The 15,078-nt window shown below is 42.6% G+C and overlaps 1 protein-coding gene across 1 annotated transcript; it reads left to right on the top strand.

Moving 5' to 3' along the window:
• Window positions 1-229: 229 nt before the first annotated feature.
• Window positions 230-14,635, top strand: LOC306819730 (serine hydrolase-like protein). The gene is made up of 23 exons (XM_079337252.1): window positions 230-365; window positions 604-747; window positions 1,627-1,740; window positions 1,874-1,915; window positions 1,999-2,018; window positions 2,117-2,191; window positions 2,432-2,538; window positions 2,643-2,722; window positions 2,809-2,843; window positions 2,948-3,024; window positions 3,934-4,021; window positions 5,438-5,507; window positions 7,786-7,929; window positions 10,796-10,909; window positions 11,048-11,089; window positions 11,206-11,225; window positions 11,331-11,405; window positions 11,966-12,075; window positions 12,190-12,269; window positions 12,354-12,388; window positions 12,482-12,561; window positions 12,661-12,748; window positions 13,939-14,635. The coding sequence occupies exons 1-23, from the start codon at window positions 275-277 to the stop codon at window positions 14,050-14,052; spliced, it is 1,845 nt and encodes a 614-aa protein (XP_079193378.1). The 5' UTR covers window positions 230-274; the 3' UTR covers window positions 14,053-14,635.
• Window positions 14,636-15,078: the final 443 nt, after the last annotated feature.

Raw genomic sequence — 15,078 nt, 5'->3', positions numbered from 1 at the left:
ATCAGAAGTCACTTGCATTTGGAGGACGACCATAAAAGGACACTCGAGGAAAATTATATTTATTTGTTTTGTTAGACTAATGCATTTGCCTCTTGTTTGTCTTCGGATGTTTCCGCATTGGGTAGTTTTAAATGCATCTAGTAGCCTATTAGTGTCGGAGACGCTGCCTGAAAGACCGCACTGAGGGAGAAATGATGAGCACGATCAGAGTCCAAGCTGCTTCCGGCAACAGCTGCTGGAGAGACCGGGGGAGTCTCACGGACTGTGTGGACTTATGCTGGTTCTTGGTTTAAAGTTGTGTAAGTTTGCGAGCTCCTCGTCAAGAGTTGTTCACCGTGCAACATCAACAACTATGGCCAAAGAAGGTAAAAAGACACGCAGAGCTGCAACGTATTGCCTGAAGCAACTTCGTGCGCGTGACTTTTATATGCAACCATACGATAAGTAATAAAAGCCCTCACTTAATACAGAAAGAGTCCTGAATGTAGCCTAGTTTCACTCATCAGTTACTTTGAATATTCTCATGTTTTCAGTTCTGGCTACAGAGTGTCAGGTTTTCTGGACTTTGAGCTGAAGAATGATAAACGCTGTGCTGTGTTGCAGTCTCAGAGCTCCACGTCCTGGTCCCGTGGGGGGAGATCAGAGGTCAAGTGTGGGGTCCTGATCATGGTTATCCTGTGCTGTGTCTGCACGGCTGGGCTGACAACTGTGGATCATTCAGCACCCTGATTCCTCTTCTCCCTAAAGGTAAACTACCACTGGTTCATTAGTTAGAAGACATATCATCTTTATGGATGATGACTTTAACTTTGAACAGTCACACTTTCTAAATAAAAACAGTTTTAGAACTTGACAGAAAGGCGATATAATAATAAAGTGTTTGCACAATTCACTTAATCAAAGTACATCAGAGAGTGAGAACAACACAAGCAACGATCTAGAAAGCAGGAAACAACATCAATGAACAACATCAGCGTTCATCACCATAATGTCTGCCAAAGTCCCAATGCTTACTCCTCGCCCCCCCTTAAGGAGGCTTCCTATTGTCATTGCAAAATGTGCATGTATGTGAGCCCTCAGGGGTCCCCCCCCCCCCCCATTGGTCTGGGGCCCCAAGCAATTGCCCTGCCAGTCCCGTTGATGAGCAGCGCCTTTGATCAAGTTAAAACGAACAGTTTCAAGTCTTATTGGACACAAAGGTGCCAACAGTGCACAGAGGCTGAGCACGACATGGACGGCTGTTCTAGAGAGCTCTAATCAGCACATCATCATTATTAAACCAAACAATCACCACCATGTTCATCATCATCATCGTCAATATCATTAGGTGCAAACTTTATTGTCACTGTACAAGTAAAACTAAATACTGTTGGAGCAAGCCTGTAGATTTCTAACATCAGTAAATATATACGAATACTAAACTCAAATATTCAGAAAATATACCAAATACTAACTTACTATAGTGCAGAGAGTCAGGGGGTCTCTATTGAAGCTGAAACGAGAAGAACTGAACTTTCCACGGTTTCTTTCCAGGAAACTTCCTCTACACGTGTAAATATTGATTATGAGGAGATATTTGAAAAAGAAATGAACCTGCACTGAGTGTTGAGGTTATCTTCCTTACAGAGTGCAGATATGTGGCCGTGGATCTCGCAGGTCACGGCCTGTCCTCCCATCTTCCCCCCGGAGTTTTCTACTCTCCTGCTGCGTATGCGTTGGACGTGAGCAGAGTTGTTGCCGGTGTGTGAGTCGGTAATGTCGTTGAATGATTGTTTTACTGATGGTTTGGGTTTACTTGTTCTAGTTATGCCTGTAACTAAACCACAAGAAGTGAACCTGCCTGTTTGATGATCTGTGAAATTAACTCCCACAGCTCTGCAGCTGAAGAAATTCTCCATCATAGCTCACAGTATGGGTGAGTGCAGCTTCATGGATGAATTTAATCTCTTCTGTATATGTTGCTCCTGTTAAAAGTGTGAATCCTCTTTTTATTCACAGGTGGGGACATTGCAGGAATGGTAAGTCTAAGTGTCTCATCAGGTTTTTATTTGTTGGAATATAACAGAAGTTATTTTCTCTCATGGTTCATCATGTGGTCCAAATGTGTTTCCCACAGTTCACTGCTTTGTATCCTGAGATGGTCGATGCTCTTGTTCTGCTCGACACTTATGGATTTGTACCCACAGATTCAGTAAGGCGCTGTTCTGGACAGCTGTTATGACTTGTCAAGTTTACTTCTATAGCACATTTCAAAACAGCTTCAGGTGACTAAAGTGCTTTACAGTCGATGCATAAGAAACCAAACCAAAGAAAAAGAACAATAAAAAATGACATTTAGATAACAAGCGGAAAGCATTAGTGCCCTTCTCTTTGTTCCTCTTTGAGATGTGTCGGCTGCTGTTCAAGTCCCTCTCTCTGTCTTTCCCTGCAGACACAACTATCAGAAGTGATGAGGCAGGGCATGGATGCAATGCTTCAGTTTGAGAATAAAAAAGAAGAGAAGACAAAAGTGTACACGTATGAAAAGGCAGCCGAACGGTATGCCACTCCCGTCGTCAGGGATGTGTAACGGACTCTCAGATTTCTCTCCATTTTGTTTCCTAAATCAGCTGCTCAGAGTTTTATGTTTGTTCTCTGTTTAGGCTAACGGCTGCAAACCAATCTCTGTCTGAACAGTCTGTCCACATCCTTTTAGAGCGAGGTCTGACTGAAGTCCAAGGAGGTTGGTCTTTGTCTCCTCTCCTCCTCTCTGTGGGGAATCATGTCACTTTGCATTCTGTCACCTTCTGACGTGTTTCTCTTTATCAGGGTTCATATTCTCCAGAGACCTGAGAGTTAATTTTGTAAGTAACTTTTTAACCTCCACAGCCTTTTTTTTTAATGCTCTAGCTGCAGAACCATTCAGCTTTTCTTTTTTTTAACATGTTCTTTTATTCAATCTTTTCAGAAACACATAATGCGCATGAGTTTGGATCAAAGTCTGGTGATGCTGTCGAAGATCCGAGCTTCTCTTCTGCTCATTTTGTAAGTCGTCCAGCAGGACACTGGAATGTATGTTTAGACAAAGTGTGAGCGCTTCTCGTCGAGACATCTGTACTGACAGAATCACAGCGAACTAACAATGTGAAAAACATTGATTCAATGAATAAATGATTTTTTGTTAGCTTGTGTGAGGAATGTTCAGTTTGTGAGGCCGGCTGGGTTTATGGAAACCTCTTTGATTAAAGACGCTGTAAGGGAGGCGATGCAGACCAAAATATAGAAGTTGTTCTGGTTCATAGATAGATGCCAGGTCACTTCCTGAGTACTGCCTATGTGCCCTTGAACAAGGCATAGAACCCCCCCCAACTGCTGTAGCGTGCTTCCTGTGTAGCGGCCCCACCCTGATGCATGTCCACAGGTCCTGTTTGTGCATGTGTGTGTGTTTCAGGGTCTGTGTGGGAAACATGTCTCTCAATAACAGAATGTAAACCAGAATTTCACCTCACGGATTAATAAAGTTTGTTGAAAAAAAAAAAATACAACAATACAAATCTTCATAAAACCAACCAGCTGAACTCTGTTATCCTGTCACCTACTTGCACTGAGCCAAACAACAATCAACAGCATCAATAGACATAGTTTAAAAAAGATTTTATTTTCTTTAGTTTTTCTTCTGTGGTTTCTTTTATCTCTGCTTCACAAGCTCTTCTTCTGACCCGTTGACCTTTGACCTTACATCCAGGTGTAAAGCACTGCTTGAACTGCAACTTGTGTTTTTAGTTCACATCACAAAAACGTTCTCTCAAATCATGCAGTTTGTGCCGCTGCCCGTCATGTGTATTTCTTTTTTGAAATTCTTCAATACTTTTCATCAAGTTTGATCAACCGTTCATCTCATCATCTTTCCGTACGTTAATTTGAGTATATAAAAATGTGTGTTTTTTTTCCCAGGGCGGGAGGTGGTTCTGACAGAATGCTCTCTGAACCGACTCAGGATCAGTTTACTTCGACACTTCTCCAGAGTTTTCAGGATGGAAACGTGAGTCATGAAAATGTGAATCAGTATTTGTGTTCTGATCATGTGACCACTCAGAAGTTTTTCACATTCACACCTCTCTCTGTACGTGTTTGTTTCAGCAGTCGTTGAAGTCGTTGCGCCCTTTGTGTCTGACTTCTTACAAACTAAAGCGCTCTCACTGTCCAGCTTCCCCGTGCACAAGTTATGAGTGTATGAATCCCTCTCAGTAAAGTCTGCAGCACGACTCGACATCACCTCTTTAAAGAGGAAAACCAGGTGCAAACAAAGACGTGATAAATTACGAGTACATAATTTTTCACGCTGTTTGCGTGAGAAGAACTCGAAAGACGGGTCTTTTTCAAACCGTCCACTACACCCTAGCCCTACCCACTACACCTCCGTTTGCGCGTCCACGCGGAGGGCCCGCCATATTAAGTCCGTCTCAAACCACTTAGCGGGGAGTGGTAGTGGGCCATAAAACCCTCCTCCAGCGAGTCTGCACCGATGCCCACTTGATGATCACGTGTAACGCCTATTGCGTCCGGTCGTCACGGAAGGAGTGACCTGTACAAAAGTAAGTTCTGTGTGTGTTTGAACAAACCAAAACACTGCTCCAACCAAGATGGACATTTAATATCGTCATACAGACGTTAACAACTTCACCTGTTTATTGTTTTAAAGGTTAAAATAAAAACCTCCTCTTCCTTTCTTCCTTCTGTTCACCTGTTTATTTGATTGTATATTTAAAGGGACTGTTGCAAAAACTAAAGAATATTAAATCATGTTGCAGACAACTTCTCACTGTTATTTATTTATCATTTTTGTACTTTTGATTTCTTTGTAAAACTTAATTTCGGCTACAACAAAAAAATAAACATTGATCAGCTGTGATGTTCATCTATAGTCTCCTTGTCTGTGCTTTCATTGAAGACAACCTGTTCTTTGATATTATAATAAATTAACTAAACATTAAATTAAAAATTACAATAAATAATGTGGGCTCCATCTGATCGTTTTGCTATAAGTCTACGCTAATATAAATTTACTAGAGGGAAATAATCTACATAAAGACTTTTACAGAGTGTATTACGTACATTAATAAGCTGTTCCCCCAGGATGCCGCTGAGTAACCAGGTAACACACACTTCCTGTTTCCACCTGAGAGAGTGAGGGTTGTCCCAAAGCCTGTGGCTGTATTTCTACCCTACACCTGGATGGAGGGGACTTCATTCAGCTGCGAGTGTGACTTCTGACAGAGGGGGAGTGTGTCGGGGTTGGTTTGAAAAAGGCCCGACTTGTCTCTCGTGTATTATCTTTGGATTTTCCTGTTTTAGCACGTTCAAATACTTAATACTTAATTTAAACGTAATTCTGGTCTCTTTTTACACATATTTTCTAACCTTTGAGGATTGCAATAACGCGGATTGTTCGTCACAGGTGTTCTCCAAGATGATGCAAGCTCTGAAAGGTGTGAGGTATCTGCAAACCCGGGCGGTGTCTCAGGCAGGTTCGCAAATTTTCTCATCTGTCTGAAACTTTTGTGCAACTGTGTTTAACATTTACAGCATGTAGTTTAACATGACAGCATGTGGTTTAACATGACAGCATGTGGTTTAACATGACAGCATGTGGTTTAACATGACAGCATACACCAATAATAAGATGCAGACTCGACTACAAACAGTCCAGCACTGTAATTCATCATAATTAAACATAACATAAATACAACACACACAGCTTTATTAGTGACCGAAGCACTGACCAGTGCGAAGGACCCTATTCTTTTTCGAATGATTATTTTTCTTCTCCTTTTTTTTTTTTCTTTTACATGCATGACAATTTTTTTGTACATTCATAATGTCAGGACCTACAAAAAAATCCTCTTACACCCATAGTCAATACTAAACACGAAGTCTGCCATATTTTTTTGGAGTGGGTCAAATCCACGTTTCACAGGTTAGCTATTTGAACCAACTCCAAGAAAAGCGTTTGTCCGATTGACAAAAAGTCAGTGTCTGTGTGATCTTGACATGTTGAAGATCTCTCGTTGTGCTCCGCACATTATTTCGTTAAAGGGCGTGGCCATGGCGTGATGTCTCGGCGCACCCCATTTTCTTAATCATTGATGACTGTATGGCCTGCTGCTTGGCCACGTGATGCGGTTTCACGCCCGCGGTCGAGACAAGCGCCGACATGCGCGGGGTGCTTCGGTCCCGTCATCACCGCTTGCGGTTTTAATTATTATTATTAGTTATTTATTGATTCCTTCTGATGTGACTGACGAAAACATCTGTAATAACATCTGCTTATAAATGATTTATTCATGTCCAGGACCTGAGACCTGTCAGCTCTTTGCCATTTAAAAAAACACACACAACCTTTTCAACTTTGACAGTTTTATGAATGTTAGTAATCTTCATTTTCTTTTTATAAATAATCAAAAAAATGTGTCACCACTGTTTTTGGGGCAGTCACACCAGCCTCCATCAGCACCGATTGTCTTGTCCCTGTGTACGAGATGAAACAATGCTTCTGGATCATCCAATGTGTCTGTGATGTCCATGCCAAATAATGTCTGTAATAATAAAAATAATATTTTTGTAAAAAGCATTCATGCGGTATACTAATTAATTTTAATAAGCAAAGCAGATATACTGAATTGAATGCAGATGCAGGTGTCTTCACTACCGTAAATTCCGGACTATAAGCCGCTACTTTTTTCTCACACTTCGAGCACTGCGGCTTCTACTCCGGTGCGGCTAATGCATGGATTTTTTATGGGGGACAATGAGCTTCTGCCGCAAAAACATTTGACTTCGTCACGTCGGATCTTAATATCAGTCATTTTGCGCTTCATGCACGCACCATCATCATGGAAAACACACAGAGAAATACATATGATGCAGCTTTCAAGTTAAAGGCGATCGACCTGGCTGTCAAAGAAGCTAACAGAGCTGCTGCACGTTAAGATGACACTGACAGCGACAACAGAGACTGAGGAAGTGAGTAATGAAGTCATTCTGAGGCAGTGAATGGATGGACTTTTTCTTGTGAAATATATTACGGTCATCTTTTTCATCAGCCGTGTTACAGACACCGTCGGCTAGGCTTCGTATTGTAACGGTTTAAAGTCAGTAGTTGACAATGTGTTCATAATTCCGATTATGTGGAGAGTCAGTGAATGCACCAGCGGGAACGCGTTGAGTGGCTGTATGAGAGAACGCTGGGGGAGAGAGTTGGATTGTTACGGCAAGTTATGTGTTGCTCTCTGCTGTAAACGGCGTGGTCACGGCCGACAGTGATCGGGTTATTAAAAGTTATTATTTGAACGCTCTCGTCGTCCTTTAACGTCCGTACGGACGCTACAGTATTTGCGGATGTTACCGGTAGCCTACGTCTGTGTAAATAGCTCTTGTTATAGCGTGGACACCTGCGGCTTATAATCAAGTGCGGCTTATATATGTACAAATACATTTATTTACTTATTTTTAGCCGGTGCGGCTTATATCCAGGTGCGCTCAATAGTACGGAATTTACGGTAGTTCTTTTCTGTTTGTGTATTTCTGACAGATATAGAGGTCCATTTTTTTAAAATCTCATATTAATGTAAAACACATGTCTATGAAAGATGGCATTTTTTCCTCCCAATATGTTATACATTTATAGACAAAAACCTGAGCTGGAGAACTTGCACCAAGGAGGTGTCCACCGGGAGGTGTCAGGCGAATGAATTTAGAATCAGCCTTTCTTGATTATTCATAACCCAGAGTTTGTTACATGTTCAGTTTCAGAGTTCTCCGTCCCGGTCCCGTGGGGGGAGATCAAAGGTCAAGTGTGGGGTCCTGATCAGGGTCGTCCTGTGCTGTGCCTGCATGGCTGGGCAGATAACTGTGGTTCATTCAACACCCTGATTCCTCTTCTACCTAAAGGTAATGTTTTTGGTTGAATGGACGAACTCTCAGGACCTCAGTTAGATTTGTTTCAGGCGTATATAAAGCCATATATCATGGGATCCACTTTCACTGTTACGCCGACGACACACAGGTCTACATCTCCTCCAAACCCACTGCCGCCACCCCTCCCACCTCCCTCATCACCTGCATGGAAGACATTCGGAACTGGATGAGCAGGAACTTCCTAAAACTCAACGGCAACAAAACCGAGGCCCTGCTCATCGGTTCCAAACCCACCCTCGCCAACTCACAACACACCCCAGTACCACCCATCATCATCAACGGTTTCCCTGTACCCTTCTCCCCCCAAGTCAAAAGCCTCGGCGTCATTCTGGACAGCACCCTCTCATTTGCTCCCCACATTAGAAACATCACCCGGACTGCCCTCTTCCACCTCCGTAACATTTCTAGACTCCGCCCATCACTGTCCCAGTCCAGCACCAAAATCCTAGTTCACTCATTTGTCACTTCCCGCATCGACTATTGCAATGCCCTCCTCACTGGACTCCCCGCCAAACTCATCAACAGACTGCAACTCATCCAGAACTCTGCCGCCCAGATCATCACCCCCATTCTCATTGAACTTCACTGGCTCCCTGTACAATATCGCATCGACTACAAAAACCTCCTCCTCACCTACAAAGCTCTTCACCACCTAGCCCCCACTTACCTCTGCGACCTCCTCCATCACTACAGCCCCTCACGCACGCTCCGCTCAACCTCTGCTGGACTGCTAGTCATCCCCACACCACGCCTCAGTACCATGGGTGCCCGAGCCTTCAGCTGCTCGGCACCCAGACTTTGGAACTCCCTCCCCCCCACATACGACAGTCAGAGTCCATCTCCACCTTTAAATCCCAACTCAAAACCCACCTGTTTAAACTGGCATACTCACTGTAACTGTTCACTCCACACTACACCTGTCTTTTGTTTGTTTTTATGTTTGGTTTTAACCTAATGTATTGCTTTTATCCACTGTAAGGCGACCTTGGGTGGCTTGAAAGGCGCCATTAAATAAAATGTATTATTATTATTATTATTATTATATAATGTTTTCTCTTAAGCCACATTTCTCCCCAAACAAAACAAGCTAACTTACTAAATCTTTAACTTGTTTACGTTTTCTTTAACTGATGTGGAGAAATAGTTCATTTCAGTGTGTCCGGCTATAGCTTTACGTTTGTCCCAGTAGTTCTTTAATAAGTGTTAAACATTGATGTTTCACCATGAGAAACTCTCTGGTAGTTCAGGCTTCAGGGTGAACCTGTCAGAAATTAACTCAAGCCATTTAATGAGTATATTCCACAAAAGATATTTTACAAGTCTGAAAACAGGCTCTCTGGTTTGACCCTTTATGCTGGTTACCTAGGCCGCCCAGGGAGACACTTTCTGGGGTCCATCACATGAGGAGGTCCCACAGAGGTTCGCAAAAACATGGTCCATACTCATTTTAAGCAACAATGACCCTTTTTATTTGACTCCTAAATACTCGGCATTGACCTCTTGAAGTAATGAAAAACACATTCAACTTCCATAGCCTACATTTGTAGCTCGTTTCACAATGTAAGATAGATAGATAGATAGATAGATACTTTATTGATCCCGAGGGAAATTCAAGGCATCCAGTAGCAGTATACAGACAGGCAGGACACAAGACATTAGTTACAATACACACCCGCTGTCCCCCCTCCCCTCTGTATACAAAATCCCCCAAACAAGATATAGCAGCCCCTATGTGACTAAGAATAAACATAGTTATATGTTAACCTGTGCAGTTAGCATTAGCAGTTAGACTTAAAACTAATATAGCATAATGTACATAACCTGTGAGGAGAGAAAAACGTGTTGGTTAAAAGAGACCTGTAAACAGTTAAGGGACCTTAGAAACAAAGTGCTGACCTTTAGAAACTAGTTACATGTGCATGTACAGAGGTGTTTGAGCTTATGCCAGAGGTGTGAGTACAGTCGTTAAACAGTCAATGCAGGAATGTAAATTGGCTCACCAACTTAAAGGAGCAGTGATTAGCCTTAAGTGTCCTAGACAATATGGTGAAACCAGGAGTGGTTAGGGTGATTATCGTTAAGTACCCAACTATTGAGGAGCAGCTTAGCATTAAGTGTTGAAGACAATAGAGTGAAACTTGACCTAATTAGGGTGATCATGTCAACCCTTACAGATGTAGCATAACACAACAGTAGGATGAAACCAGACATGATTACGGTGATTATCTTTAAAGTGACCAGTGCTCAGTAAAGTGACTATCAATATGCATTACAGTGTCCAACTGGGGGCTGACTCTGAGCTCAGCAGTGCAGATGAGGAGTGAGAAAAAAGTGAAAAAAGAGTCCAGGGATCACCGTGCACTTCTTCCCTGCCGTGACAGTGAAGTGTTGTACAGTCTTATTGCCAGGGGGACGAAAGAGTTCTTGAGTCTGTCCGTGGAGCACGACTGTGACAGCAGTCTTTCGCTGAACATGCTCCTCTGCCCGGTGAAGGTGCTGTGCAGAGGGTGGTGTGTGTTGTCCATGATGGAGAGCATTTTGTCCAGAGACCTCCTCTCTACCACTGTCACCAGTGAGTCCAGCTCTGTACCCACCACAGAGCCGGCCCCAGGGGAGCTACTGTTACCCGGGGGAGCTAATGTTACCCGGGGGAGCTAATGCGCTAACACAACTGATGTCCTGGGATTGGCCCATGCACTGAACCTTTTAGAGGGCCAGCTATTTCTGCAGACGGACCTGCTGATCACTACTTGGAAACCACTGTGAAAAAGTGCTGCTGTTTCTGTTTGATAAAGGTAAGGTGGTAAAACTCGCTGCCTCTCTGTGTCCCTCCTCTCAGAGTACAGATATGTGGCCATGGACCTGGCAGGTCACGGTCAGTCATCACATCGTCCTCCTGGAGTTTTCTACGCCTTTCCTTCCTACGTGATGGATGTGCGCAGAGTCGTCGATGGTGTGTTTTGTTTTTTTCAGCCCCGGTCTGGTGCATCTGTAGCGCAGTTAAATCACAGTAGTGATGTTGTCTTTGTCGTTTTTATTCTTTGATGTGAGACTGTCGCTGGTTAATGATCTGTGAAATGAACTCCCACAGCTCTGCAGTGGAGCAGGTTCTCCATCATTGGCCACAGCATGGGTGAGCGCAGCTTCACAGCACACTGACAGCAATTCAGATTTTGTTGTTTTTAATGAGTTTGCTTTTTTTATGAAGAGATATTTATACGGACATTTCATTTCTGTATTTAATTTCAGGTGGTAATATTGCTGGAATGGTAAGTGATTAAGTCCTGACAGGCTGTTTCGCCTTGTTCAGACATCTTCACTGTGGAGACTGTTTCACTATTACTGTGTTTTTGACTTGACATTGTTCTCCACAGTTCAGCGCACTGTATCCTGAGATGGTGGATTCTGTCGTGCTGCTGGACTCCTATGGATTCCTCCCATCCAGTCAGGTAATTAAACAGTTTTAGAGCCCAGATAAAAGTCCCATCAGGACTGGCTTGGTGTCTGGTTATAGCAGCTCTCGTTGTAATGAACAACTGCGTTAGTAGCCTCCACTTAGTTTAAATTCACAGGCCCTGAATTTGACTTCAGAGCTGTTCAACTTTTTTTTTGGTGTATTTTATTTCTATGTTTTATTTTACTTCCATTTAAACAGATGCACTGAGTCCCTCTTAAGATAACTTGTGTAACAAATACACATATACAGACAGACCACCACATGGGGACAGGCAGACAGGACTTTCAATACTCTGACAAAGTAGAACACAACAAGAACTGCAAAAGTTCTTAGTCCGTTCGTAGTCCGACTTTAAAAGACTGCACAGACTCTCTCTCTTCATCTTTTGTAAAACTTAAACGTGTCGCAATGATTTCAAGTCTGACACCATTTTTATCTTTTGAGTGCCTGTTCCACAATATCTCACATCGAGATGCGCTGTGCATAAATCACTTGTCACAGTTGCTTTGAAATCCTTCCCCTCATCATTTATTTATGTCTGTTTCCTTGCAGAAAGAAATTCCTGAAGTGATTAGGCAGGGGATGGACGAGTTGCTTCAGTATGACAAAAAGACAGAGGAGGAGAAAAGGAGGGTTTACACGTATGAAAAGGCAGCAGAGAGGTGTTGCACCTTTTTATTTAATGTCTTTTTTTAAAAAAGATGTCTTATCATCCACTTATAACATTTGTTGGTCATGCTGCTGTAAAATAAAAGCCTTTTTATTGTTGCTTTCAGGCTGTTGGCTGCAAACCCGAGTTTGTCTGAACAGTCCGTGCACGTCCTCTTGGAGCGAGGTCTCGTTCAAGTGGAAGGAGGTGCATGTTTGTAATGAGCCCTCCTCACAGCAAACACAAACAGAATCACTTTTCTCCATGTGTAACTGTACTTCTGTCTTGCAGGAGTGATGTTCTCTCGGGACTTTCGTATTAATCTGGTTGGCTCATGACTTTACCTTTCTATATCTCCATTGTAATCAACGTTTGAATGAAGAGAATAACGTTTCTGTGTAATATTTTTTTTTTGTCAGAAAAACATAGCACGCATCAGCCTGGAGCAGTGCAGTGTGGAGATGCACTCAAAGATACAAGCCTCTGTTCTAGTTATTCTGTAAGACTTTCTTCCTCCTCGCATGTGCTGAAGTCGATGCTGCAGCAGTAAAATGTACGTTTAGCAATTTACCCCATCGTCTTTTTCTTGTCTTTTCAGAGCGGAAGACGGCTTTGACAAAATATACCTTCAAGAAAAACAAAAGACAGTCACTCCATCACTTCTGCAGGCCTATGGGGACAAAAATGTGAGTGCACTTTTACAGTCTGTCGGTGTAAAGGAGGTGCGCTTGCATCTCTGTTTATTTTTAGCCGTTAAGCCGCTGTGTGTAATTGTGCCTAGTAGAAAGACAGACAGCTGCATATATGCTAAGTAGCAGCGTAGTATGAGCTCAGTGTCTCGGAGGCAGCAGAAATTTCTGAGCTGAGAACTTCAGCACTGACCTACATACTGGATCGTGGTCAAATGTGGCTGATGACGGAAAAAAAACAGAAAGTGGTCAAATTGTAAGACTCTAATTATGGCCTCTTTCCAAGTCAGAGGGTGAGAGAAAATCAATTGGTCGTCAGACCTTTTTTTTTTTTTTTTTGCTTTTATTGGATAAGACAGCTGGAGAGACACAGGAATTATTAGGGATGACATGCAGGGTCGCCTCTTATCGGATTCACTTATTTCACTTAAGCCTTTCTCATTCATAGTTCTCAAATAGATAGATAGATAGATAGATAGATACTTTATTGATCCCGAGGGAAATTCAAGGCATCCAGTAGCAGTATACAGACAGGCAGGACACAAGACATTAGTTACAATACACACCCGCTGTCCCCTCCCCTCTGTATACAAAATCCCCCAAACAAGATTTAGCAGCCCCTATGTGACTAAGAGTAAACATACTTACAGGTTAAACCTGTGCAGTTAGCATTAGCATTAGACTTAAAACTTATATAGCATAATGTACATAACCTGTGAGGAGAGAAACACATGTGCTGATTAAAAGAGACCTGTAAAACAGTTAAAGAGCCTTAGAAACAAAGTGCTGACCTTCTAGAAACTAGTTACATGTGCATGTACAGAGGTGTGCCTGAGGTGTGAGTACAGTCGTTAAACAGTCAATGCAGGAATGCAAATTGGGCCATTAAAGTGCTCAGCAACATAAAGGAGCAGTGATTAGCATTAAGTGTCCAAAACAGTAAGGTGAAACCAGGAGGGATTAGGGTGATTGCCATTAAAGTACCCAACTATTGAGGAGCAAATGAGCAGATCTCCCCCGTGGGGTTTTACTCTCCTGGAGTCCATGTAAGAGTTGGATTCAAAACGTTCCTCTCCTTGTTCTGTTCCCTAAGTGGCCCTAAACAGTTTTTGAGTTTTTTTAATGCATCCTATATTTTCATAATTGTTCACACATGCCTGATGATGTGTGTGTTTCTTGTCTTTCAGCACACCGTGGTGAGGGTACCAGGCGATCATCATGTCCATCTGAATAATCCTGAAGCTGTAGCTCCACTTGTTTCTGACTTCCTGCAGACGAGTGTTGTCCCAGTCAGACAGTGAACCTGATGAACAACCGTCTAAGCTATAAAAACATACACGCACAAGAAGAGGCCTTTTTTATACTGTACTTCACTGGCTGCCAGTGTCCTTTAGGTTGAGGTTTAAAATTCTGTTTCTGGCTTTCAGAGTCTTGCATGGTCAGGCTCCCTCTTACCTTAGTGAGCTGATCCAGCCATACGCTCCTGTGCGAGCGCTGAGGTCTATGGATCACAATCTGTTGAAGGTCCCTCGAGCTCATTTTCGCACTAGAGGTGACGGGTCTTTCCAGGTTGTTGCTCCGAGGCTCTGGAATGAACTTCCGCCATCTTTGCACTCAATTGATTCAGTTGACTCTTTCAAAAGTGAACTGAAGACGTTTTTATTTGTCCAGGCTTTTAATGAGCCTCTTTTAGGGCTGCTTTGATCTTTGTACTGTCTGTATGTTGGAGCCAAACTATGTGTTGCACATTTTCTTTGTTTATATATGCAGTCCCTTTACTGGGCACTAGGGGGTGTTTTTTTTTTATGAGGGCTCCAGGTGAGGTGGAGAGGTGTGTGAATGAGAGCAAAAAGTGTTTCCACCGTGTCAGCCTGAGAAGAGAAGGAGAAAGTGGATTTGTGGGTTTATTGACGTAGTGGTTTGTCTTTTTTGTTTTGTTTGTTTTGATCATTTTTACAAGTTGAACAATAAATGGATGAATATATCCAAAAGTATATCAACAGCCTTCTTATGTTTTTTAAGAGCTGAGCACGCGTTTGAAAACAGCGTCCACATTCAACACCAAAGTGGCCTTTCTTAACATAATAGGATTTGTTAAAATTGGTCACTACAGATGCACTGCACTGCATGACTGAGATGTCTGCTGCCTCTTCTTAATATTTTATTAGTTGCACACCGCCTCCTAAGTCGATGTTTCATCTCAAAAGTTTGTGAGAAGTAAAGGAGTGCACCCGAGAGAGAGCAGATGAATAAACTGAATAAAGATGGACTGTATCTTTGAAGTAGTAGTGAAGAAGAACGAGTCCTTCCCCATCCTCAGCGAGCAT

Source organism: Symphodus melops, assembly GCF_947650265.1.
Source record: "Symphodus melops genome assembly, chromosome: 2".
In the NCBI taxonomy this organism is placed as follows: domain Eukaryota; kingdom Metazoa; phylum Chordata; class Actinopteri; order Labriformes; family Labridae; genus Symphodus; species Symphodus melops.
This window is presented reverse-complemented; position numbering and strand designations above follow the sequence as displayed.